The 27,401-nt window shown below is 40.9% G+C and overlaps 2 protein-coding genes across 2 annotated transcripts in view; both read left to right on the forward strand.

Moving 5' to 3' along the window:
- Positions 1 to 20,482, forward strand: part of LOC129853742 (protein O-GlcNAcase-like) — a 37,178-nt gene extending 16,696 nt beyond the window's left edge. Inside the window, exons 12-18 of the mRNA XM_055920108.1 lie at positions 2,123 to 2,297; positions 7,256 to 7,341; positions 13,268 to 13,372; positions 13,649 to 13,740; positions 13,832 to 14,024; positions 14,381 to 14,540; positions 14,871 to 20,482. Coding sequence (XP_055776083.1) covers positions 2,123 to 2,297; positions 7,256 to 7,341; positions 13,268 to 13,372; positions 13,649 to 13,740; positions 13,832 to 14,024; positions 14,381 to 14,540; positions 14,871 to 15,007 — 948 coding nt within the window. The 3' untranslated portion in view covers positions 15,008 to 20,482. The remainder of the gene's footprint in view (positions 1 to 2,122; positions 2,298 to 7,255; positions 7,342 to 13,267; positions 13,373 to 13,648; positions 13,741 to 13,831; positions 14,025 to 14,380; positions 14,541 to 14,870) is intronic.
- Positions 20,483 to 23,995: 3,513 nt separating this feature from the next.
- On the forward strand, positions 23,996 to 26,778 carry npm3 (nucleophosmin/nucleoplasmin, 3). The gene is made up of 5 exons (XM_055920118.1): positions 23,996 to 24,180; positions 24,462 to 24,547; positions 24,815 to 24,934; positions 25,250 to 25,343; positions 25,694 to 26,778. Exons 1-5 carry the CDS (start codon positions 24,096 to 24,098, stop codon positions 25,789 to 25,791), a joined length of 483 nt encoding a protein of 160 aa, XP_055776093.1. The 5' UTR covers positions 23,996 to 24,095; the 3' UTR covers positions 25,792 to 26,778.
- Positions 26,779 to 27,401: the final 623 nt, after the last annotated feature.

The raw sequence follows: 27,401 nt of genomic DNA on the forward strand, positions 1-27,401 counted from the left end.
ACATCAGGTTGATCTTAGATATGATTGACTATAATAACCTCATCCGTGATCATTTTCTCAAGTTTGTAGATTTAATAAAGCTTTTGACACTGTAGAAGATGAGTTTGTTCATAGCAGTATGTTTTTTGGGGTTTGATTACTTTTTTAAGCAGTCAACTTTATACAGTGGTTGTATTAGCTCTGTGAAATTAGCGCACGGGACATCTCAAAGATTTGATGTTGGACATGGCATTAGGCAGAGGTACCCAATTTAGCATTTATATTTGTATTGGTTACTCAAATTATGGCTTTTCATATCAAGAAAGGGAATTTAAGGTATTTCAGCAATGAATTTAAACTATGATACCACCATATTTTTGAGAGACGGGAATAGGGTTTCTAAAGCAGTTTCCTGAATGGTAGAGTTTTTCTTGAAAATAAATAAGAAATTGAACCTCTAGTTACTGAGAGATTATTTCAAATGGTCAGGTTTTATTGTCCGAAGCTGATGGTTATCCAGGTCGGGTTATCCATGTCTTGTTATCTTATCCCTTATCCCCATTTATAATTTTATTTGGAGGAACAAGCCTCACTATCTATGGAAAGATATTCTCAGTAATCCAAAGAACACGGATACCTTGAGGTTTTAGATTTCAATACTCTAAATAATACTTTTTGAAAATAAATTGGATTCTGAAGTATATTAAGAACCAAAATAGTATTTGGAATGTCTTCCGTATGTATTTATTTGACTCTTGGTGGTTTAGAATTTCTGCTCCGGTATAATTTTGATGTTTATAGAAATCCTTCTAGAATTGGCCAAATTCCATGAGCAGGCACTTTTAGCTTGGATGTTAGCATATAAACATAATTTTCCCCCTCACAGATACTTTCTATGGAACAACAAAGATATACTATTTAAAAATAAGTCTCTCTTTTTTTGTTAACTGGTTTAAGAACAAACAAAAAATTATTTGGGCAGTTACTGAATGGGGATGGATACTCTTATATGGGGAATTTCTTGATAATTGTAGAATTCCAATAACCATGAAAGAATATGCAATTGTTTGATGCGATTCCAAGATTATTATTTATTTTTTGTATTCCTCTGTTTGATGTGAGTAACATCGATTTACATGAAAATATATTCATTGGCCATATTAACATCCTAAAAGATAAATAATAGTAATAAACAGATTAGGAATATTGTTTGTGATGCTACATTTCCCTCAGCAAGATTGTTTTGGTCTAATATCTATGGTATATACAAAGGGGGAAAGCATGGAAAATATTGTATCAGTAACACGGTAAAGGAAGTTTCATTTAATATTATACATAGAATCTTCCTGTGAAACAACATTTTGGAAAGATTCAAGCTGAATATTGACTAATTGTGATTTCTGTGGAATGGAGGAAACCCTTTTTCATTAGTTTTTTTTAACCTGTATTTATAGTATAATGTTTTGGATTGACATATAGAACTTTGTTACACAGAAAACAAGACCAGTTGTAATATTTAATTGTTTTGATATAATGGTTTATTTGAGAAATTCTGACATTAATAATAAAGATATTGTATATTGAATTAATATTAGGTACATTTCATATTCACAAATGGAAATGGTCTAATTCAAAACCTAACTTTTTTCACTTTATAAATGAATTAAATAATATGGCACTACTCTAACTAAAATGAAAAACAAGAAGGCAATTATAACATGTTTTATTATTAATGAATATGATTTGTTTGTTTATGATTCCTGGCAATGTAAAAAGTTTGTTTGCATGTGACTATTCCTTGTTTGTTTGTTAATAAAACATATATTTTTTTAAAGACTGGATGAGTTCTATCAGTGACCATGGTACCATTGGAGATGTTTTCTTTAAACAAGTCTCAACTGGGTCATGTTCATTAAGCACCAAACAGAAGAAAATGGACAGAAACAGGGAGAGACTACCAGGATTTTAGTCATTTAGCAGATGCTCTTATCCAGAGTAACTTAGTTAGTGCATTCATCTTAAGATAGCTAGGTGGGACAACCACATATCACAGGCATAGAAAGGAGGGGGGGGGGGGGTATTTAAGATTCTGTTTAAAGACATAAGGTGCCCTAAAGAACACCACCCTGTTGTCTGCCCCCAGGTTGTGGAGTGGAAGTCCCGGGCGGCGAAGTTTGAGGAGATGTGTTGCTCGGTCATCCAGATGTTCACCAGGCTGTCTAATTCAGCCAACCGCACCATCCTCTACGACCTCTACCCCTACATCTGGGACATCAAGAGCATCACCTCCATGGTCAAGTCCTTTGTCCAGTGGCTAGGTACGCACAGACACACACACACGCTCACACAACCACACTCATATTAGGCAGGGCAAACCCGTTTTGGTGATTTCTGATATATCATCAAAATAAATTAATCGCGGCACATTTTTGGAATCATTCAGCAGTTTTTACCTGATTTTAAGTACAATGCCATTGGAAATTAATGCTGACGCTGCCTCCTGTTGACAATACATTTTCATAAATAGCCCAATGTCAAAACAATTTTAATGTGTCCAAATCAATAACTAATATGCAGAAACAGTTTGTGACACTTAGAACATTTTATGTTTCTGTTTTCAATCTACACATACATGTACAACAATAGTAATCATAAAAGCCCCTTATAAACTGCACATGCACCAAAAATACAGTTGTCTTGACAAGTGTCAATAATTCACTGATATAGCGAGGAAATCATGTTGTACATGCTTTTGAAACTAACACAACAACAAAAAAAACACATGGAAACTGAGATTTTTTACATAACTGGTTAGACAACAACCTGCAAAAGACAGTCCGTTACATTTTGGAGTGATGCACTTTGATTTGTGGGTCACCGAAACAGAAAGAGAAACACAACTCTTATTTGTCAACCATTCATATTGATGTCATGTTGAAATCAATTGCGTGAGAGGGGGGAGAACTAACACAGCTCAAAAAAAACACACTGAATCTGGGAATGATGTGTACATCACTGGTTATAGGACAATTTGTGGAAGACAGCATTTTGAAGTGTTGCATTTTGATTCAAGTGGGTCGCCAACGCGGTCAGTGTACGTAACACTTTTTTTGTTAATCGCTTCCATCGATATCACGCTGAAATCAATAAAGCAGGGGGCAAATGTTTGGACTGTAGCGCTGTTCAAACTAACACTATTCAACGGCCACACTGAAACTTGGTATAACCTATACATGGTTGGTTAGATGAGAACTTGCTTATATCTATATATTGGATGTTGATTTCGGGAGGCTACCATCGTGGAAAAGGGGATAGACTTAATTTTCTGTTAGTTAATGTAAAATAATCACGACGTGGCATAGGACATCAACAGTGACAATGGTTGGCTGTTATTTAAGTGATCGTTTGAATGTCAAATCCATGTATTGGTGTGTGGCCAGTGACTTTGATAGAGAGACCGCCCTGAATGTTCCGTGCCGTTTCATTAACTCTGCATTCTAAGTCCTGCGCATCCCAGCATGTTACAAAATCAACGGTACAAAACCTAAGATATTGATATGCTTTAAGCAATCAATCTTATGTCATTGTGATGACTATAAACTTTTATACTAACATCACCAATCGGAGGTAAAAAAGGTTGTGTAATTCCACTTAATTTTATAGGGTGACAATGCAAGCTTGTGTAAGGTAGTAACACAAATTGTCCACGTTAGGGAAATTAGCGCAATATACAATAATTTGATGTAAAATACTAAGTCATTCAACATTTCAATTTAAGATGACAGTATGTGTTGCCCACACAAACTATTACAACAATGGCATCTGTTTCTCACTTATTTAACCATTTAGAGAGTTTATAAATGCTCTAGACTAGAGTCTCCATAGTGTCCGTGCAGCAGCCTGAATGTCTGACGTCCCTACTCATACACACAGACCAACTAGGTACGTATTGTATGAACACCTGGAACAATTCAGCATGACTCCGACTCCTCAGAGCAGCAGAACAGTTAGTAAGTGTAGGACATGAAACGCATATACTGTAGGCATCAAAAAATAAATGTCACGTCTTTAAGCTTCATGGTGAAGTATTAATCCAGTGAAAATGCAGCTGTTCTCATGGCTAGTTTTAGATGAGCTGAAAATTGACAGAGGTGAATATCATTGAGGTAAGCATCTTTATGAGCATTACAGATATGTTTATGACCATATTACAGTTTCTCCATGATAAGAATTGATAGTGCGGCTGTATGATTTTTCATCTGCCATCCAGTCTTAGTCATGCACATATTAATCATCTGCACAGGTACTGTAACTAGTGCCCACTGCCCAGTCTGCTTAACAGATGGATAAAGCATATTTGAAATGGTAACGCAATATTTCACCTCTCTTGGCTTTCACCTGTGTTCAAGGTGAGTCTAGAGCACTCTTGTTGTCAGCTCTTACGGCTAGTATTAGGATAATTTAGGCTTAGTTTATATATCCACCAGTGCCAGACAGACATCTTCTACATTGCTTTTCAATCGTGGTTTTGATTCTGTTTTTATTGAACTTCTTGATTTGTTCATTTTACTTTTCGACTGACTGAATGCCGCTTGCACTGCTAGCCCCCCGAAATAAATTGGTCCACCACAACTAAGTGAATTGCCAGTATCAGTGGTGATAGGTCCAGATATGGGGTACTGCTGCTTGCTGTGTGTCAAGTAACGGGCTTCTGCTTTCACTCCCACCCCTTAGCGTGCCAACGAGCTTGGAGAGCAAGGTGACTGACTGTGGAAGGCCATTCTGGTGCAGGAACAAAGATAACAATGAATGCTCAGAGCCAATGTATTACCGGTACAAAATGTTACCGTATTGAAACTATTAATTTCATTAAATGCCCTCCCTAATGCAGTAACTGCAGAGGTCTGCAAGGTCAGTGCAGAGCCTATTCTCAACACATGCTCTGTGTACCAGTGTTATTGCTGGCTCTGAGTGGCCTCTCGCTGGCCTCTCGTGAATAGTTTCTTCTAACTGTATCGGAGCCAATTCTCTTTGGACTTAAAAACACTCCATCTTACACACACCTCAACTACATGGAACATGTCTTGATAATGAGTCAACCAGTCAGGGATCCCAAATGCACCATTATACAGTTAGAACAACTTTTCTGTGAGAGGTCGTCTGCAGCCATAGAAAGCTGTTTTGATCAATCCTGAAGCACTAGCATGGCCTGTAGGTTACACAGTAACCATGTTTCATTCACAGGTTTCTGTCCAGAGCAGAAGACTCTAACCTATACAGTAAACAGCAGGCAGCAAACCCACACTGGCAGAACCACTGCTATATCATAGCTATAATGGCATTATAAACCAGTATAACATTTTAGACTGTAGAGAACCATTTTCTAGGTCTTTGTGAATAATTTAGTGGAGGTCTGTCTTTCTAAACAGCACTGGCTGTGGGCTAGCTAAACAGAACATTAAGCAACATATAGGCTTTCCCTCATCAGGTCAATCTATTGTTGTGTAGACAACAGCTTCTCTTTTATTACTAAACCGCCCTCAAGGCCCTATCAGAGCTCTATTCTATGTATCCATCCCCTTACTGGTCTGTAGTTGTGCAACCGGCAGTCAGTCTTACCTTCTCCTCCCTGGTGTTGTTACTTGGACACATTTACTAACGACCATCTTCTACTGTTCTCTCCTTTCATCGTGTGCAGATGGACAAATCCTCAGTACCAGTTTCTACTGCTATTGGATCACAGTGGCTGACGTATGCCCACTGCAGGCCTTGTCACCTTTTGTAATTGGTTTTTGTTTTGATTGATTTTCATATCAGATTTGATTTGGGAGATGGAAGGAAAGCTGCCCTCCGGATGAAGTCACAGTCACATTTTGCGCAGCGAGCTGTAGTAGTGAGCGATAAGCGTTAACGTATTTCAATCTTTTTTTCTCTGACAGTGTTTGTTTCTCTCTAACATGTATGTTTTTACCAGTAGGCCTTTTCATAGATGTGGCTTGGACAGGCACTGGGTGCACCTACACACTGGGGTTCACACCAGGCTTTCAGATTGTTAGTCTCTCTACCATCCTTTAGTTTGGGGGTACTAACTACAGTATACACCACATTTTTCAGTCTTTAATATGCTTTGAAAGTGACTAGTCGTTCCTTCACGAAGCGACTAGCAACTTACATTGCAACATGACACGCTGAGGCAAGCAGAACAAAACTGTGAAATAACAGTTTTATTAAGATAGAGATCTGTGTCTCCAGTGATTATTTGATGTCAACAAATGGCGTGTGGTGGTGCTTCACTCCCAAGCAGCTAAAAGCTAGCTGTGAGTTCCTCTGTGTGGGTGCATCTATGTGATGAGTGGAGCCAGCCTCGTCAGAGGAAGTGTTCTAGTCAGGGTGAGGTTGTTACGGTATGCTATAGCAGAAGTGTTAACTCTACTGTAATGTTCTCGTGCTGCATCTGTGTCTACACATGACAGGAGACCTCATCACCAGATGTGGCATCGTCTATCAATCTGATCTTACTCTATATAGCACTTTTTTTGTAACAAAGTGCTTCACAGGCACAACAACCAATGATGGCAATCACTCATATATTTGAAAGGTGTGACTGACAATACAATTTTCAAGGCTGCTCTCGTAAGAATGGAGCAGAGTGCCAACACCATAGTAGATACTCCCCAGTTAAGCGAGCACTTGAGGTGCACTGAAACTGCACCCCTTTTAGTTATGTGTCTGCACGGAACTATACTCTCTATGTTGAGTTTAAAAACAAACAAAAAATTCAAAGCCTCTCGCTCTTCCTGGTTTGAGTACTGCTCCCTAGTCATGTGCTGAGGCAGGTTAGATGAGAATGTGACTTCAGATGAGGTGCTGGGATCAGTGGGGCGACGGCAGCTGAAGCTTACACAGTAGGACGAGTTCCCCCTAAACACTGATCTAAGGTCAGTTAAGCTAGTTAGAGTATGGATGACTTGGAGGTTCTCACTGCAAGTGAACCAGACTGTTTGAGTCTAATTGATTCAGGCTTTATGACCTCAATGATTCTTCCCAGTGAAACACACAAAAGTAAGCTTTAGTTGCTCGAGCCCCAAGTCCAACCAAACCCATTTCTTACACATTTTATTATTTAAAAAAGCTTTTTATTTTCTTTAGAGTTATTGGAAAATAACGATAACCTGACCCTCCTTGAACCCCCGCCCACCACCTATCTGCAAGTTCCGTTCTATCTCTGGGTCCCATGGTAATGCTGTGTCCATCCGCCGCTGTGTGCTCCTAACAGGGTGCCGTAGTCAGGCCACTGCACAGTTCCTTAGTGGAGACCAAGAGCCTTGGGCCTTTAGGGGCGGTCTAGCAGGAGAGTTTCAGGTATATACCAATGCACTGACTTCACAGATCATTAATGTGATGTAATGCTAGTAAAGAAAATAATTGTTTTGAAGAGAAAGTGGTTGTTGCGCACAGCAGACGCGAAAGGGTTTGGTCTGTCTAAGGTGGGCTTATTACAAGGTTTAAATCTCTTTAAAAGGTGTATACCTCAGAATCATTATATAAATAAGTCCATGTCTTGGGACAGAGTGCCTGTGAATTTCTAAAGGTATTGGTCCAACCAGCATCTGGTATGGTCTGATCAGTCTAAAAAGGGAAAGGGTGAACTTACATCTTAAAAATCTAAAGCAGTCACACTGGTTTTCTAATCTCCAAAGTGTCTCAAATTCGAATTTCTTTCAGCTGACTGCCCAAAGGAGATGCTGCTTTTCCTTGGGGTAAGCGTTCTGCCACCTCTCCCCTGAACGTGTGGCATGGCTAGGGTTGGATTTCCATGACATCTCATTTCTTTGCAGGAAAAGCTCAGTGCAAAAATCACCCCTTTGCACACGGAAGCGTATGCATCGCAGCGCCAGCGAGAACGCAAGCGAGTCCGCACGCACAAAGAACTCCATGAGCAAACACGATACTCCTAGACTAGAATATACTGTTGGATGATACGCCTAGACTGTTGGAAACAGTTTTTTTCTCAACTCTGTAGTAGATGATCTTTAAAAGACTTGGTGGTTAGTCTTTAGCTGTATCTAATGTTTAATATACAATACCAGTCAAAAGTTTGGACACACCTACTCATTCCATTTTTTTTTTTTCTATTTTCGACATTGTAGAGTAATAGTGAAGACATCAGCACAATGAAATAACACATATGGAATCATGTAGTAACCAAAAAAATCTAAATCTATTTGAGATTCTTCAAAGTAGCCATCCTTTGCCTTGATGACAGCTTTGCACACTCTTGGCATTCTCTCAACCAGCTTCATGAGGTAGTCACCTGGAATGCATTTAAATTAAAAGGTGTGGCTTGTTTAAAGTTACTTTGTGGAATTTATTTCTTAATGCGTTTGAAACAATAAGTTGTGTTGTGACAAGGTAGGAGTGGTATACAGAAGATAGCCCTGTTTGGTAAGAGACCACGTCCATATTATGGCAAGAAAAAATCTAATAATCAAAGAGAAACCACAGTCCCTCGTTACTTTCAGAGGGACTGTCAGTCAATCTGGAAAATGTCAAGAACTTTGAAAGTTTCTTCAAGTACAGTCGCAAAAAACATCAAGCACTATGATGAAACTGACTCTCATGAGGACTGCCACAGGAAAGGAAGACCCAGAGTTACCTCTGCTGCAGAGGATAAATTCATTAGAATAACTGCACCTCAGATTGCAGCTCAAATACAGTTGAAGTTGGAAGTTTACATACACCATAGCCAAATACATTTAAACTCAATTTTCACAATTCCTGACATTTAATCCTAGTAAAATCCCCTGTCTTAGCTCAGTTAGGATCACAACTTTGTTTTAAGAATGTGAAATGTCAGAATAATAGTAGAGTGATTTATTTCAGCTTTAATTCCTTTCATCACATTCCCAGTGGATCAGAAGTTTACATACACTCAATTCAATTTTGGTAGCATTGCCTTTAAATTGTTTAACTTGGGTAAAATGTTTCGGGTAGCCTTCCACAAGCTTCCCACAATAAGTTGGGTGAATTTGGGCCCATTCCTCCTGACAGAGCTGGTGTAACTGAGTCAGGTTTGTAGGCCTCCTTGCTCGCACACGCTTTTTCAGTTCTGCCCACAAATTTTATATAGGATTTAGGTCAGGGCTTTGTGATGGCCACTCTAATACCTTGACTTTACCTTGACGTTGTCCTTAAGCCATTTTGCCACAACTTTGGAAGTATGCTTCGGGTCATTGTCCATTTGGAAGACCCATTTGCGGCCAAGCTTTACTTTCCTGACTGATGTCTTGAGATGTTGCTTCAATATATCCACATAATTTTCCTACCTCATGTTGCCATCTATTTTGTGAAGTGCACCAGTCCCTCCTGCAGCAAAGCACCCCCACAACATGATGCTGCCACCCCCGTGCTTCAAGGTTGGGATAGTGTTCTTCGGCTTGCAAACCTCTCCCTTTTTCCTCCAAACATAACGATGGTCATTATGGCCAAACAGTTATATTTATGTTTCATCAGACCAGAGGACATTTCTCCAAAAAGTATGACCTTTGTCCCCATGTGCAGTTGCAAACTGTAGGCTGGCTTTTTTATGGGGGTTTTGGAGCAGTGGCTTCTTCCTTGCTGAGCGGCCTTTCAGGTTATGTCGATATAGGACTCGTTTTACTGTGAATATAGATACTTTTGTACCTGTTTCCTCCAGCATCTTCACAAGGTCCTTTGCTGTTGTTCTGGGATTGATTTGCACTTTTTGCACCAAAGTACGTTCATCTGTAGGAGACAGAACACGTCTCCTTCCTGAGTGGTATGACGGCTGAGTGGTCCCATGGTGTTTATACTTGCGTACATTTGGCATTTGGAAATTGCTCCCAAGGATGAACCAGACTTGTGGAGGTCTACAATTTTTTTTTTCTGAGCTCTTGGCTGATTTCTTTTTATTTTCTCATGATGTCAAGCAAAGAGGCACTGAGTTTGAAGCTAGGCCTTGAAATGCATCCACAGGTACACCTCCAATTGACTCAAATGATGTCAATTAGCCTGTCAGAAGCTTCTAAAGCCTTGACATAATTTTCTGGAATTTTCCAAGCTGTTTAAAGGCACAGTCAACTTAGTGTATGTAAATGTGTTACCCACTGGAATTGCGATACAGTGAACTATAAGTGAAATAATCTGTCTGTAAACAATTGTTTTAAAAATGAATTGTGTCATGCACAAAGTAGATGTCCTAACCGACTTGCCAAAACTATAGTGTGTTAACAAGAAATTTGTAGAGTGGTTGAAAAATGAGTTTTAATGACTCCAACCTAAGTGTATGTTAACTTCGACTTCAACTGTAAATGCTTCACAGAGTTCAAGTAAGAGACACATCTCAACATCAACTATTCAGAGGGGATTGCGTGAATCAGGCCTTCATGGTCGAATTGCTGCAAAGAAACCACTGCTAAAGGACACCAATAAGAAGAGACTTGCTTGGGCCAAGAAACACAAGCAATGGACATTAGAGGGTCTGATGAGTCCAAATTAGAATTGTTTTTGTTCCAACCACCGTGTCTTTGTGAGACCCTGAGTAAGTGAACGGATGATCTCCGCATGTGTGGTTTCCACCATGAAGCATGGAGGCGGTGGTGTTGGAGTGATTTGCTGGTGACGCTGTTGGTGATTTTATTTAGAATTGAAGTCACGCTTAACAAGCATGGCAACCACAGCATTCTGCAGCGATACGCCATCCCATCTGGTTGCGCTTAGTGGGACTATCATTTTTCAACAGGACAATGACCCAACACACCTCCAGGCTGTGTAAGGGCAATTTGACCAAGAAAGAGAGTGATGGAGTGCTGCATCAGATGACCTGGCCTCCACAATCACCTGACCTCAACCCAATTGAGATGGTTTGGGATAAGTTGGAGTGAAGGAAAAGCAGCCAAAAAATGCTCAACATACAGTGGGGAGAACAAGTATTTGATACACTGCCAATTTTGCAGGTTTTCCTACTTACAAAGCATGTAGAGGTCTGTAATTTTTAACATAGGTACACTTCAACTGTGAGAGACTGAATCTATTAAAAAAATTCCAGAAAATCACATTGTATGATTTTTAAGTAATTAATTTGCATTTTATTGCATGACATTAGTATTTGAACACCTACCAACCAGTAAGAATTCCGGCTCTCACAGACCTGTTAGTTTTTCTTTAAGAAGCCCTCCTGTTCTCCACTCATTACCTGTATTAACTGCACCTGTTTGAACTCGTTACCTGTATAAAAGGCACCTGTCCACACACTCAATCAAACAGACTCCAACCTCTCCACAATGGTCAAGACCAGAGAGCTGTGTAAGGACATCAGGGATAAAATTGTAGACCTGCACAAGGCTAGGATGGGCTACAGGACAATAGGCAAGCAGCTTGGTGAGAAGGCAACAACTGTTGACGCAATTATTAGAAAATGGAAGAAGTTCAAGATGACGGTCAATCACCCTCGGTTTAGGGCTCCATGCAAGATCTCACCTCGTGGGGCATCAATGATCATGAGGAAGGTGAGGGATCAGCCCAGAACTACACGGCAGGACCTGGTCAATGACCTGAAGAGAGCTGGGACCACAGTCTCAAAGAAAACCATTAGTAACACACTACGCCGTCATGGATTAAAATCCTGCAGCGCACGCAAGGACCCCCTGCTCAAGCCAGCGCATGTCCAGGCCCGTCTGAAGTTTGCCAATGACCATCTGGATAATCCAGAGGAGGAATGGGAGAAGGTCATGTGGTCTGATGAGACAAAAATAGAGCTTTTTGGTTTAAACTCCACTTGCCGTGTTTGGAGGAAGAAGAAGGATGAGTTCAAACCCAAGAACACCATCCCAACCGTGAAGCTTGGAGGTGGAAACATCATTCTTTGGGGATGCTTTTCTGCAAAGGGGACAGGACGACTGCACCGTACTGAGGGGAGGATGGATGGGGCCATGTATCGCGAGATCTTGGTCAACAACCTCCTTCCCTCAGTAAGAGCATTGAAGATGGGTCGTGGCTGTGTCTTCCAGCATGACCCATCAACGGCCAGAAACACACACCCAGGGCAACTAAGGAGTGGCTCCGTAAGGAGCATCTCAAGGTCCTGGAGTGGCCTAGCCAGTCTCCAGACCTGAACCCAATAGAAAATATTTGGAGGGAGCTGAAAGTCCGTATTGCCCAGCGACAGCCCCGAAACCTGAAGGATCTGAAGAAGGTGTGTATGGCGGACTGGGCCAAAATCCCTGCTGCAGTGTGTGCAAACCTGGTCAAGAACTACAGGAAACGTATGATCTCTGTAATTGCAAACAAAGGTTTCTGTACCAAATATTAAGTTCTGCTTTTCTGATGTATCAAATACTTATGTCATGCAATAAAATGCAAATTAATTACTTAAAAATCATACAATGTGATTTTCTGGATTTTTGTTTTAGATTCCGTCTCACAGTTGAAGTGTACCTATGATAAAAATGACAGACCTCTACATGCTTTGTAAGTAGAAAAACCTGCAAAATCAGCAGTGTATCAAATACTGTATGTGGGAACTCCTTCAAGACTGTTGGAAAAGCATTCCAGGTGACGCTGGTTGAGAGAATGCCAAAAGTGCAACGCTGTCATCAAGGCAAAGGTTACTACATGATTCTTCAAAGTAGCCACCGAACACTTTTTTTGGTTACTACATGATTCCATGTGTGTTATTTCATAGTTTTGATGTCTTCACTATTATTCTACAATGTAGAAAAATGTACAAATAAAGATAAACCCTTGAATGAACTTTTGACTGGTCCTGTATGTTAGACTTGTGTAGTTTTGCTCCTGGAGTTTTGTGACTGTGTCAGCGCCAGCATCATGACTTCTCTCTACAGGAGGGCCCTGCCCAGCGCAGCGACTCGAAGTGATGCCTTAGACCAGACACGGGGAATGGAGCAGCAGTATCTCCTTTAGCCAGCAGCACCTTTCTCAGACCAAGCCTTTACTCCTCCAATATACACCTGTAACTCATATTCCTCTGTCTTTTAAAAGAAAACATTCTTTGTGCTATACTCTCATAAAAACAGATGGGTTGATTTGCTACTGCTGTTCACTGTCTAGCCAAAAGTGCCACAGAAGCCATTTTTAGTAATGTTGCTTCCATGTCTTGGACCATTGGCTGGTTTAACCTTACTTTGACACCCAGCTGTTGTTGGTGCCACAGTGTCTTAGCAGTAGCAAAGGAGCTCTGAGACATTGAATGCAGAGACCGTGCCTGATGTCAGTTATACTGAACCTTTCTGTTTTGATCCCTCGACAGAGATTGTTGCCAATCGACGGGGCAAACGATCTTTTCTTCCAGCCTCCTCCCGCACTGCCAACATCCAAAATCTATTCCATCAGGCCCTACTATGCTAAAGATGAGGTAAGGAGAGTTTTTATGGCACCTTTGTCCTACATCAGTAGGTGTGTCTGTGTGTGGGTATAGGTGGGTGTTATTTCCCTGTATGCAGTCACTGATTAGCTGAACAGACTGGGTGTAACTACATGCTATTGGTATCTGAGCTGTCCTCACTTAAACACTGCTTTGAGGTTCATCGGTAGGCCTGTTTACCCATTCTGCACTGTCAGCGGGTCTCCTCCATTCCTGTGTGTGTGCGCGTGTCATTCTGAGTCCTTTCTAACTGATCGTGTGTTCCAGCATGCGATTTATAAGATCTGCAGAGAGATGTACTCTGAAGGAGTGGAGGAACTGCCCTTCTCTGGAGAGGAGCCAGACCTCATAGGCGACAGGTAAGAACTTTTTTTCCCGTTGTCATCTAACATTTATTTTGAAAACTATGAAAGTGGAGACAATTCACCCTAATGTGAATTGTTTCTCCAGGTTAGTAGGAGGGTTCCTGAACCTGAGTCCAGACTATGGGTTTGTCCTGGAGGACGAGGAGGGGATCTGTGGTTACGCTCTGGGCACTGTGGACGTCAAGCCCTTTGTCAAGAAGTGTAAAATGAGCTGGATCCCCTCCATGCAGGAGAAATACAACAAGCCCGACTGCCAGAAGGACCTCTCTGAGGCTGAGGTAGGAGACTGGGTTGACGGAGTCTCTTTCGCTTGACTGTTTTCATTCTAGTTCTGTGATACTTTTTTATATATATATTTTAGTTGTGCCATGAACATGATATCTGGTTGTCTTACCTACTTTGGTCGAATGCACAAATACCCCTTTCGCACTACTGAACTGAGCTGTACTGGGCTGGCCTGGTTACGCATCCACCATAGTTTCTGGTAAGGACGATGTCAAAGGAAAATAACCGAGACCGCTCAGTACAGTTCAGGTGGGCATGGTAGTGTGACGGGTATTATTGTACATTGCTCTGGATGATAGTGTCTGTTAAATTACTAAAATGGCAAACGATCTCTCTCCATCTCCCGTAGAAGATGATGTTGAGTTTCCATGAGGAGGAGGAGGGCCTCCCAGAATCGTTCCTCTCCAACTTCCCGTCCCTCATCAAAGTGGACATCCATGCCAAGGTCACCGACCCCAGCGTGGCCAAGAGCATGATGGGGTGCCTGCTCTCTTCCCTAAAGGCCAATGGTAGGCGGAGTTGACAGAACCTGTCTTAATCAATCAAGCACATTAGCAAACGTCTATGATCCATTATCGAAAACTTCAGTCGTCCACATCCCAATTATAATGTATAAGGATGCTTGTCATGAGCATGTATGACCCCCTTATGTTGTATCGTCATCTCATAATGGTCCTAGCTAAATACCAGCCATTTTGAGTCTGTTGAAAATGTCCTACGTAGAGAGACGTATATAAAGGCTCATACATGCTTATAACAAATTCTAACACATATCGGCAGGTTCTAAGTAGTGTTACCATAACTGTTATGTTGCTAAGCTGTTTACTCTTTCCCCCCAGGTTCCATTGGTGCGTTCTGTGAGGTGCGTCAGGCAGACAAGAGGATGATGGACTTCTACAGTAAGCTTGGCTGCTTCGAGGTTGCCAAGATGGAGGGCTTCCCCAAAGACATAATCATCATGGGCCGCAGCCTTTGAGAACAACTACAACATCATCAACACGGGACGCAGCTTCTGAGACAGTTAGCCTTGCTAACCAAGCAACCATGGAGCTGTATAGAAAGCTTAAGTCAGCCAGGCTAAGGATCACTGTCTGTTACCTTTACAAAACAACCAATACTTGATGATTTTATACTTCAACCAGCTGGACTAGACAAGGCTAGAGGCAGCCTGTTTTTAGACAGTGTTCAGAAACATCGCATCTTGTACAGATTCACTGTGCTGCCGCTAAAGGCCAAGAGCTCTGCCGGATTGAAACAGAATCCGAAACTGTTAAGAGCCACAGAGGTTATCTGTAAAGCCCTGTGTGTGTTGATTTGAGCCAAGATGGCGGACGGTTTCCCTCTGTCTTTGGTCTCCAGAATGGAGGTGATGACTGTTCCCCGTGCGGCTGCAGGAAGTAGGAGCTGGTCAGGTGCCATCCACTCCCATTAGCCTTTCAGACCATTCGACTTGACTGTCAGTAGCCGCGAGTGGGGGTCTGTCTGTGTCTCACGCAGACACAGTCAGGGGGTGTATTGAGATATTACTCCATCTGAAATTGCTCCCCGTGTAACACATTACTTTTGTCTGGTTAAAGGTAGTGCAGTGTATAGAGAATAGGGAGTTATTTGAGACTTGGTAGTAGATCATGACACTACACCCTAGTATAGGCCTAGCTGATGGGGTGCTGGTTGGGGAAAAGGGGCCTTTAAAGTATATTACAGTTTTCTCCTGCACCACAGGTGGTCCTCCTAGCTAACAGAGTGGAGAGTGGTTTATGATTCCACCAATACTGTTTTCTAGTGCATCCATTTCACTCTTGAGTTTGAAAAATGGTATCTTTCTGGTGTGTTACAGATTCCTCAATAGTTTACCTAACCAAGACATGCAGATGAAATCATATGTTTGAGTGTTCGAGGAAACTTCTGAAGACTTAAGTAACGAGTTATTTTCTTGAAACCCACCTGAGTAGAAATGGATAACCTTGAAGAGAGAGAAAGGAATATGTGGAAGTTGTCACTTATGTTATGGTTTGTTTATTCCCTTAACCCTTTGCTTTTGGCCATGTTTTTTACTAGGGATGTAACGATTTACCAATACGCATTGGTACCCGATTTTAAAATGTTTTAAGATATAAGTGTACGGGTCCACGGACCCCAAACCGATCCAAATGTAGCATGCATCGGTCAGAAAACGATTTAAACGTTACAAATTGCCGGTTCACCAAAATGTTTTGCTCATATTACATTCTTTCTACCTTCTGAAAATACTTCTCAACTTTTGTGACAACTGATGCGTCGTCTTTCCTTCAGTGTCGAACTGCATGTAACTGTGTTGACAGTCATTGATCTACAAGTCATTTTGCATGCCGAACAACCCCAGGCAATATCAGTAGCCTAGTCAAACTGATACCCTTTACAGACAGACTTTACGGTATGTTGCCTGTTAAAAATAAAAATAAAAACAGGCAATGTTTTTAGGGCACAATTCAGTCACATTTTTACCACATTCTTGCCAGGATAAGCCTTTTTTTATATCTCCCGTGCACATGCCGGCAAGTGTGGGAGTAGACGTGGGGCCAATGTGGGTGGACATCCTATTTTAATAAATCCATTGAATATACTCCATCACAAATAAATCCATTATTAATTAGTTTTAGGCTGGACCTAAGAAACAAAACCCATTTTTTCCCCAAAAATAATAGAATGCCATGTTTTGAGTTTAATTTTGTTACTGGTCTGTGCGGCCTATATGGCTGTGGCATGCACGTGAAATCAATATTTATTTTGTTAATTAAACAGACGAAACATACTTGGGCTACATTATTGCGTGCTAAATGTTTCTGATCAGTGATGGATGAGCAAACCGATCGATGAGCTATACCACCTCCACTTATTTTCCCAGCCAGAGAATTAACCAAATATACAGACGAGATTCAGTGAAACAAAATCACATTGATTGATTAAGACAAGTCACAGGCTTTTGGTCGGGAGTAGGCCTAGGCTACTAGGCGACTGCCAGTGAAGAGCAAAATAATTCACTTGTTAAGCTACATAACATGCTGGCAAAATGTTCTGATTGGTGCTAATAAATGACCCAACCAGACAAGATGATCATGAGCAGCACTCACCTCAACTTAGCTAACATTACCACAGCCTAATTGTAGTTAACCAATATCCAGAGGTTCGGTGAAAATAAAAATCTGACATTGATTTATCAAGACCCCATGCTTGTCTCAAAGCAGTGCGAAACGGTGTTGAAATAGTTGACCACACGCATGTAGGCTGCTGCGTCAATGAAATGTATTATAACAGTTGGATGACTGGGAGTTTCAGTAAGCAACAATTTGATGCCTTCAATTGGATTAGCCTACTTTATTCCAATATTTTTGTCATTCGGTGATGTCTATTCCAACGATAATTCTTTATGGATCCATCCAGTTATAGTTAAGGATACTGTGTATATGGTGGGCTATGCGAAGATGGGTGAAGTGACATGTCTCGCAAAGTTCAGAACTGCCAGGATGATAGTAGTAACTGTTGGTGCCTAGCAACCATCAAGAACTTAAGAGCGTGCCAATGCCGCCTCAACACTACGGCTACATTTCATACTAAGCCGTAGGCAGAACTGTACCGCAACCAAGTCGCCAGCAATACCTTTCATATATAAAGAGAAGTCAGCAAAAAGTTATCGGGATGCTAAATGAAAAAGCGGAAAAACATCTTGGTTTGGAAGGTGTATGAGAAGGGTGCAATTGCGGCCCGCAATTCGTGGAGTTCCTGTATGTTGGTATTCCTGCTTCTGCATATTCAGGATAAGAATGCCCACATTCAGGAATGCCCCAAATTGCAGGCTGCATTCACACACTGTTGGTCAAACTGCGCACAGTGCCCAGTTTTGCACAAGGTAGGCGACCTGTTCCTGCTCTTGCACATCTGTGCGGCACCTTCAGCGTGCAAATGCTGAAATGGCTTGCATGATATTAGGCTTTATTAGTTGAGTGACAACCTATGTAATTTGCTACGTTATTGCTATCTATGTGCTGTTGAAAATTGTGTTTTACCGGAATAAAAGTAAGCTACCAGAGACAACTCATCTGGCTATACCTGCTGAACAGGGCTTACACTAGATTTTGTTTTGATTATTCAGGTTCACCATCAGCAATAGTTTTGATAGTTTTACTTTAAACAATCAGTGTAGATGGTCATTTTTAGATATACAGGGTAAATTTGATAATTTCATGACAAGGACACCAATCACTTTTGCGAGGCATGGTCGACGCAAGAGGATATCACTCCAAATGGTCAAAACCATTTGATTTTGAAAGAAAGTTGTGCTATATATTCATTGCCTATGTCATAGCTAATTTGTGAACAATAAATATTGATACATTGCTAGCTCTAACACTTAATCTGCTAAATTTCTCAATTTTGATTTCAGAAACAGTGGGGGGACAAAAAACATGCCCCCCCCCCCCCCCCCCCCCCCCCCCCCCCCCCAATCTGGTAGTGGGTTGGTAGATGCCTAGTCTCCTTTATGGCTCATCTCAGGTGCCTGCATAGTACATACACCGCATAGAAATACATAATTTACACAAACACACACACACAGAGGCCCAGCTCATTAGCTCCATCAACAGCAGATTTTAATTTAGAATGGAAAATGAATGTGTTTATGCAACAAATGTTAGTGCATCGCCTCGACCGAATCGCATCGATTCGTTCTCTAATCAAACCTAATGGCACAGAATTGTTTCAAACTAAAACGTATCGTTCCTGTATCGTATCTAGATACGTATAGAATCGTCTTAAAAAGGAAAGATGCACATCCCTATTTTTTACAGTATGTTTATATATTGCTTTTGTATTGCCTTTTGGTTCATTGCCTTTCTATATGATTTTTCTACCTGTGGATATCTCCAAGGGCCCTATTGCCCTGTACTGTAGCTCACAGGTGATTATCACACACTCTTATCTACTGTCAATCCACCTGACATATACATAAGGGGACTTGAGAATGGGTGGGTTCATTTTAGATTACTTGGTGCCCAGGGTGGGCTGAGTTTTGACATTTAATTACCATGGAATAATCTACCTTCCGGTACCCCAGGCGAGCTAAAAATGAACGCACCTTGCCTCAAGGGTGGGTCATCTGCTCTGAAAGGTCTCTAGATTCAGTCACAAATCCAGTGCTCTGGCTCTTAAGCCAAGAGAGATGAGCCAAATCTTAATGTTAGAAAATGTGAAAATAGGACGAAACAGTTTGCAGATGCTTTAGCACTCCCACTATAATACAGCTGCTCTATTTCTCAACTTCCCATGATGTGCTGAGGAATGCTAACCACTAACCATAATCTTATCCAGGACATCATGTTCAGTTAGAAATATACTGTGTAGAACAGACGCGATTCCATGCAAAGCAGAATGAGGAACCATGTCGGCTCTGTACGCCACATTTCTATCTGCAACGTCCTACAACTTTGCACTCACTTGAATACCATTGCTGCCCTTCTTAGGGTTGTTAAGCTAGAGTGACATTGACTGACTACCTTCACTGGCCCTGGCTGTGTCAAGAGAAATGGAGGGAGTGATATACTATACCTGGGCCTTTTGTATCTACATATGTGTTAAATGTTTTATACTCAGTGTTTCTCATTTTGCTGTTTTTGTTTATGTAAAGCGAGTAAAAAGCACTTTGATCCTAACATGAAGCCTTCTCTTTGTAACAGGAGGATCAGCCGTAGCTCATGTTGCTTTGTCCTAGCTGCCTGCCAATGTGATGTTTTGATACTGCTACATACAGTACATCTGTGCTGTGCATGATGCTTATTAGATTTGTTTGGTTTAGCAAACATCAGCAGAAAAAAATCACATCCATATTACAGTCTAGTTCACCGGGGGTAGTTGATAGCTTGATGCCCTTCCTCAACCTATGACGTCACCGCAGACAATAGACAAGTCAATTAAACCCTGTAAAGGAATAGGGGGGAAATAAGACAAGTATTTGGTTAGCTCATTTTTGTTTTCTGATTTTTGTCATTTCTCAATGAGCACAAGCCTGAATCAGTTGAAACATTTTAAACAGTAGTTAGATTGAAGTATTTGTCTTCTCTATTCAACACGTCACCCTCCGTACTATGTTATTCTGTGGTGGTCAAGTAAATTTCCCAGAGAGAATAAAACATGTATCCTTCCAGTTCTCCACTGATATTGAAGGATTCACTTTTCCATAACGTCAGACATTTTGTCATTGCTTGTGCTATTGTGACGACTGCTTTTTTTTCTGCCTCCTGATTTTGAAAGTATAGCTGCAGTTGAAAGGGATTATTGTAGGCCTGCATTTGATGATACATACATAGGGACATAGGTTTTTTTGAGGGGGCCGTTTACTGATAATGTAACTCATTTCTGTAAAATGTGTATGTAAAAGGAAAATGATGGTTTATAATATTAATAAACAATGTAAAAAGTGTTTTGAGTAGTGTATTATTGTATGAACTCGTGAAAAATGTGTTATGATTACTGATATGACTGGGTGTTGAGTTATGTAAACAACTAACTATTTAACAGGTATTGTGTAGACTACTGTATTTAGTATTTATTAGGATCCCCATTAGTTATAGCCTAAGCAGCCGACAGTGCATGTGTACTATATCTGCACTAGGCTGGATGTGCCCAGTAATATACTCGTGTACCCCATGGACCGGCTCAAACAGAAAGCATCCTCCATTCAGGCTGCAAATTTCCCTCAACTAGTTTTAATTTCGAGAAGGTGGAAACATGGGTAGGCCTACTTTCTTTATGCACCACCATTTTTGAATGTTCTGACAATGTAGAATGTTGCACACATTTGGCTGAATGCGGTGTGCTACATCCTAAATTGTTCAAAAATACAAAAATGGTGTTTCATAAAGAAAGTAAGCATATTTTCCTTGTTTTTTTCCTCCCTGACGCCAATAAATCTAGTCAAAAGAGGAAGATTATGACTTCTCCAGCCTGAATGAAGGATGCTTTATATATGAGCCGGTCCACGGGGGACACGAGTGTAGGTATTACCGGGAATTCACATCAAGCCTAGACGACCATGCATGGGCGCTAGATTTGCATCTGCTGTCAATGCTACATTAGCTGCTGCCTTGAGCAACTGTTCCTGGGGTCCAAACAGGAACTAAACAATTAGGCTACATCACAAAACAACAGCCTACTTCATAAATAAAATGATACGTCATACATGACATAGTTACATTACTCTTACTACAAAATTACAATCTAAAATGTACAGTACTAAAATAATACAATATGTGTATGCGTGTATGTCTTCACAGTCCCGCGTTGTGCCCTGAAGTGTACAGTCGTGGCCAAAAGTTTTGAATGATACAAATATTAATTTCCACAAAGTTTGCTGCTTCAGTGTCTTTAGATATTTTTGTCAGATGTTACTATGGAATCCTGAAGTATAATTACAAGCATTTCATAAGTGTCAAAGGCTTTTATTGACAATTACATGAAGTTGATGCAAAGAGTCAATATTTGCAGTGTTGACCCTTCTTTTTCAAGACCTCTGCAATCTGCCCTGGCATGCTGTCAATTAACTTCTGGGCCACATCCTGACTGATGGCAGCCCATTCTTACATAATCAATGCTTGGAGTTTGTCAGAATTTGTGGGTTTTTGTTTGTCCACCCGCCTCTTGAGGATTGACCACAAGTTCTCAATAGGATTAAGGTCTGGGGAGTTTCCTGGCCATGGACCCAGAATATTGATGTTTTGTTCCCCAAGCCACTTAGTTATCACTTTTGTCTTATGCCAAGGTGCTCCATCGTGCTGGAAAAGCCATTGTTCGTCACCAAACTGTTCCTGGAAGGTTGGGAGCAGTTGCTCTCGGAGAATGTGTTGGTACCATTCTTTATTCATGGCTGTGTTCTTAGGCAAAATTGTGAGTGAGCCCACTCCCTTGGCTGAGAAGCAACCCCACACATGAATGGTCTCAGGATGCTTTACTGTTGGCATGACACAGGACTGATGGTAGCGCTCACCTTGTCTTCTCCGGACAAGCTTTTTTCCGGATGCCCCAAACAATCGAAAAGGGGATTCATCAGAGAAAATGACTTTACCCCAGTCCTCAGCAGTCCAATCCCTATACCTTTTGCAGAATATCAGTCTGTCCCTGATGTTTTTACTGGAGAGAAGTGGCTTCTTTGCTGCCCTTCTTGCTACCAGGCCATCCTCCAAAAGTCTTTGCCTCACTGTGTGTGCAGATGCACTCACACCTGCCTGCTGCCATTCCTGAGCAAGCTCTGTACTGGTGGTGCCCCGATCCCGCAGCTGAATCAACTTTAGGAGACGGTCCTGGCGCTTGCTGAACTTTCTTGGGCACCCTGAAGCCTTCTTCACAACAATTGAACCGCTCTCCTTGAAGTTCTTGATGATCCGATAAATGTTTGATTTAGGTGCAATCTTACTGGCAGCAATATCCTTGCCTGTGAAGCCCTTTTTGTGCAAAGCAATGATGACGGCACGTGTTTCCTTGCAGGTAACCATGGTTGACAGAGGAAGAACAATGATTCCAAGCACCACCCTCCTTTTGAAGCTTCCAGTCTGTTATTCGAACTCAATCAGCATGACAGAGTGATCTCCAGCCTTGTCGTCGTCAACACTCACACTTGTGTTAACGAGAGAATCACTGACATGTCAGCTGGTACTTTTGTGGCAGGGCTGAAATGCAGTGGAAATGTTTTTTGGGGATTCAGTACATTTGCATGGCAAAGAGGGACTTTGCAATTAATCTGATCACTCTTCATAACATTCTGGAGTATATGCAAATTGCCATCATACAAACTGAGGCAGCAGACTTTGTGAAAATTAATATTTGTGTCATTCTCAAAGCTTTTGGCCACGACTATACATAGGATTCGATCACATTTCCATCCATAGTTTTTATTCGCGTAAAGTCATACCAAAGGTGTTTATAACTAACCCAAAATAGACCAGAGCCTGTCGTTTCCAATGGGAGCAAGTGAATCATAGTGGGCAGAACAAGCAAGTAAATAGCTGTAACTATGTAACAGGTATTATATAGACTACTGTATTTAGTATTTATTAGGATCCCCATTAGTTGGGATGAGTTGGACCGCAGAGTGAATAAAAAGCAGCCAACACGTGCTCAGCATATATGGGAACTTCTTCAAGACTGTTTGAAAAGCATTTCAGGTGAAACTGGTTGAGAGAATTCCAAGAGTGTACAAAGGCTGTCATCAAGGCAAAGGGTGGCTACTTTGAAGAATCTCAAATCTCAAATATATTTTGATTTGTTTAACACTTGTTTGGTTACTACATGATATCATGTGTTATTCCATAGTTTTGATGTCTTCACTATTATTCTACAATGTAGAAAATAGTAAAAATAAAGAAAAACCCTTGAATGAGTATGTGTGTCCAAACTTTTGACTGGTACTGTATATAATAGCATCATGTAGAGTACCGCACAGTCTACCCGCACTGTATCTGACAGTTTTTGGCTAGGGCACACTTGCCAAGACCAAAGTAGGCATATTTGCTATTTAACGCAAAAGTGTTTGTGACAAAACTATCAGTAGAGTTGAACATGCGATGGAAACATATTAACTTTTTATTTGGTGCATGAAAACTTAAGTGAAAAATGTATGTTGTGTGCACTATACAATCACGCGCTGATTTTTAGCCACAAGACCATTTGGTGGAAACACCACTGATGGGAAAATGCGAGTAAATACTTACGTATTTAAATACTTACGTTATGTGGATTCTAGAATATTCGCATGAAAATCTGTCACCAATTGGATGGAAACCAATTGGATGGAAACTTATGATAAGGAATTAGTTGTTCTAACTTCTTATATTGAAAGACCAACAATAACTGATGCTGTAACAAGTAAACTCCAGACCCAAACCAAAGCCCGTTGGCCCCTCCCCTTCAAACACACGTTGAAACGTATTTACGCCTGCGACGCGATTTGTTTTTGACGTCATATGTTGCATCTCTTGAATGCGAGTCTGATCTTCCATCGAGCTAGCTAATACATTTACTTTATTTTCACACAATCAAAAATGTCGCACAGTCACGGAGAAGACGATTGCTGCTCGGAAGACCACGGGAGTGTTGGCCAATCGAGATTGGAGAGCTATGTATTCAGTAAGGATCGCCTTTTCCAAAACAATCTGTCGTATAAAATTATTGGTAGCAGCACACGTGGGGATGCCATCACGTTGTATTTTGGATCTTGTTTGATTGCATTTTTTATTTTACAATGAGAGTAACCGATTTAGAGACTAATATATTGTAAGAAAGACTGCTAAAATATATTTAGATTTTGTCCTAATTATTATACACCACAACTGTACGCGCTAATGTTACATCCGTCTCTGAACCACACGTGTAACGTTAGCTAAAATTGCAACATTGTATCTTCGTAGGTTGTGAATTATCCTCCAAAGTACCGTTCTACACATTCCAAGGGGACGAAGAGGAGGATTTGGAACACTTTCTCGAGCTACGGACGGTGGGTTTTACTTTAAGCTAGCTAACTATATCACTTAACTCTCTTTACAATTAGACTAACTTTTTTCTAAGACATGATACTCATGACATTGGAACCAGTGGTATCAGGTGTGCCAGGATCCAGAGTTATGTTGCTCTAGCATAGCTTACATGCCTCTGATACAGAAACGTTCGTGAATCAATTATGTAATGCTTCTTCAAATCCACTGTATGATTCTATTTTGAGGGAGTGAAGTCCCTGCTGTACAAATATTGTATACATCTCTAGGTTTGCTTGGGAGAGGGAGCGAAGGAGGAGAGTAATGTGGTGGAGGTGACTGCTATGAACCACCAGGGGAAAACTATTTCTGTACCTGTCGCCAACCTCCATATCAACTGCCTGCCAATGGTGAGTGGCACACATACACCACCACCTACTTCAGACTGGGAGGGGAAGGAAACATGAGATTCAAAAGAAGACACTTCTACATTCTCCTACACACTGCTTATTTGTAAAGTTTCTGACTTTCCACATGTGGGAAATGAAACAATCTCATAATGCACTGGCCACCCGTAACACTGAGGCTTCAGATGTTTGTCTAGTTGTTAGGCATTTGTGTGGATCTGAAAGGGCTAGGGGTTGATTTTGGATTAAATGTCTGCTTTGCCGGTCTGCCTTGTGGTGTGTGTGTGTGTGGTTGGGAATCTCAATTGTCTTCCTCAGGTGAGTCTTGGGGAGTTTGAGCTGAAGGCCCCTGTCACCATTAGACTGAAGTCGGGTACCGGACCAGTGACCGTTAGCGGTCTGCACCTCATTGGTAAAATGATTGCTTTAATAATTGGCCTGTAAGGACATGATCATGACCACATATACATTAAAGGAGAAGATTCACCCATCATATAATGCAAAACTCGTCATACCGGCTGTATTTCTGCCTATTTGAGCGGCAATGGCTCAAATACACATGAAAACATGAAATGACCCTGGGAATGGGTACAGTGCTTAGAGATGCACAAAAAACTATATAACATTCAAAATAGATGAATCTTTTCTTTTAAAGGGATAGTCTAAGTTCTCTGACCTGTTGGCAGTGAGACAGAGTTAACAGTCCTAACCGAGAAACTGCTTTTTTCCTAGTGATTGATAACTTGTGTCCCCCTCTACCAGCCTCTGACAACGCTGACTCTGACTTGTCTAGTGAAGAAGAAGACTTGGATGAAGAGATAATCCCCATCAAACCAGCCAAAAAGAAACAGAAGTTGTAACGGGACTGGATATCTGATTAATAAATGTTTTGTTAGGGAATAAAGATTTTCTTGTACCAATAGGAAACATGAAATTCAGATTTTCTACCCCACTGCAAAGTTGTTTAGAAATGTGGGAAGAAAAATACCGGGGGGAAATTATGGATGAAAGGTGCACGAATACGGACCTCATTTTTTATCTTTGACTGTGGCCATGTTTGGGTTGTGGTTACTGAACCATGTCCTAGGGATTAGTCTACTCTTTGGCCTGTTGGAGCGAGCTCTTGTTTTCGGCTGCGGAAGTGTTTGGTTTCATTATAAAGAATCAATTGCAATGTATTAAATACAATCAAGATCCTAAGATGGTTTTATTATTATTGTAACAAGTGTTTGGTTGAGTGGAAATGGATAACTACGCTTTTAGGCTGGGGTCCGATCGGAAACCGCATTCACGGTAAATGGTACATATGTCGGTTCAGTCAGAAAATACCTTTTAATTGTCAATGATCAAAAGCTGATCTGAATGAATCCCTGCCATAGTTTCCTACATACTTTCTTCACGTGGTTACAGCACCATCAGTTGACTGAATTTTTTTACTATTGACTTTCAGAGTTGAAATGTACTATTTTTGTTGCTGAAGTGGATATACATTCATGTTTGCATGCTATCGTTTATTTGGATAACATATTAAACCTAATTGTAAATGGGGTTTCCAGGTTGGTGGGGAAGGGGGTTGGAAAGGTGGGTGTTAATGTATTGGTTTTCTTGCTCTTCTGGCTGGGTTGGATTTGAACAAATCGGGATAAATAAGTTAGCCAGGTAGCTTTGAGAAACACTCAAGCTAACATTGAACATAGGTTATTGAAAATAGCAGCACAAAAAAAATATTGTCAGTTTTGTACTATTTAGGGAAATTAAAGCTGGCTAATTGATCATTTGAGATATTATCTTTGAACGTTTTTGTTGTACATTTTCAGATTCTATAAATAAAAACACTTTTGGTATTATTAAGTCTCATTTATTGGCTTTTTATCAAATCAATTGTACATTTCTGAGTCTGACATCTCATGTTATGCCCAGTGTTGATTGGCCATCAGAGGCTATGGTATTTCATTGAATTGTGTTATTCTTAAGATATGCCTTGCCCCCTGCCCCTTCACACACAAACAATAGGCAGACGTACCCTTACACATAGCTCTAGGTGTAAGACAGGGTTTCCCAAACTCGGTCCTGGGTGCATGTGTTGGTTTTTGCCCTAGTGCTACTCAGCGGATTCAAATAATCAAAGCTTGATGGTGGGTTGGTTATTTGAATCAGCTGGTTAGTGCTAGGTCAAAAAAACTAAATGTGAACCTAGTGGGGGCCCCAGGACCGAGTTTGGGAAACCCTGGTATAAGGCATTCCATTTGGCTTAAATGCAGGCACTTGATAAACGCAGCCCAGTTTCAAAGGCTAATAGATGTGTTTCTCTTTCCAGATATTTATTGGTTTAGAGGGGAATCTGGCTGAATGTAATTTATGGAAGAGAACTTTGAGAGCTTTAGGAATAGTTTCACACATAGAAGACATTTGTTTTCCCTCACTTTAAAGGCTTGCAGATGTACTATGGCTAATAGCAGAACATGGCTGA

Source organism: Salvelinus fontinalis, chromosome 1 (assembly GCF_029448725.1).
Source record: "Salvelinus fontinalis isolate EN_2023a chromosome 1, ASM2944872v1, whole genome shotgun sequence".
NCBI classification, from domain to species: Eukaryota; Metazoa; Chordata; class Actinopteri; order Salmoniformes; family Salmonidae; genus Salvelinus; species Salvelinus fontinalis.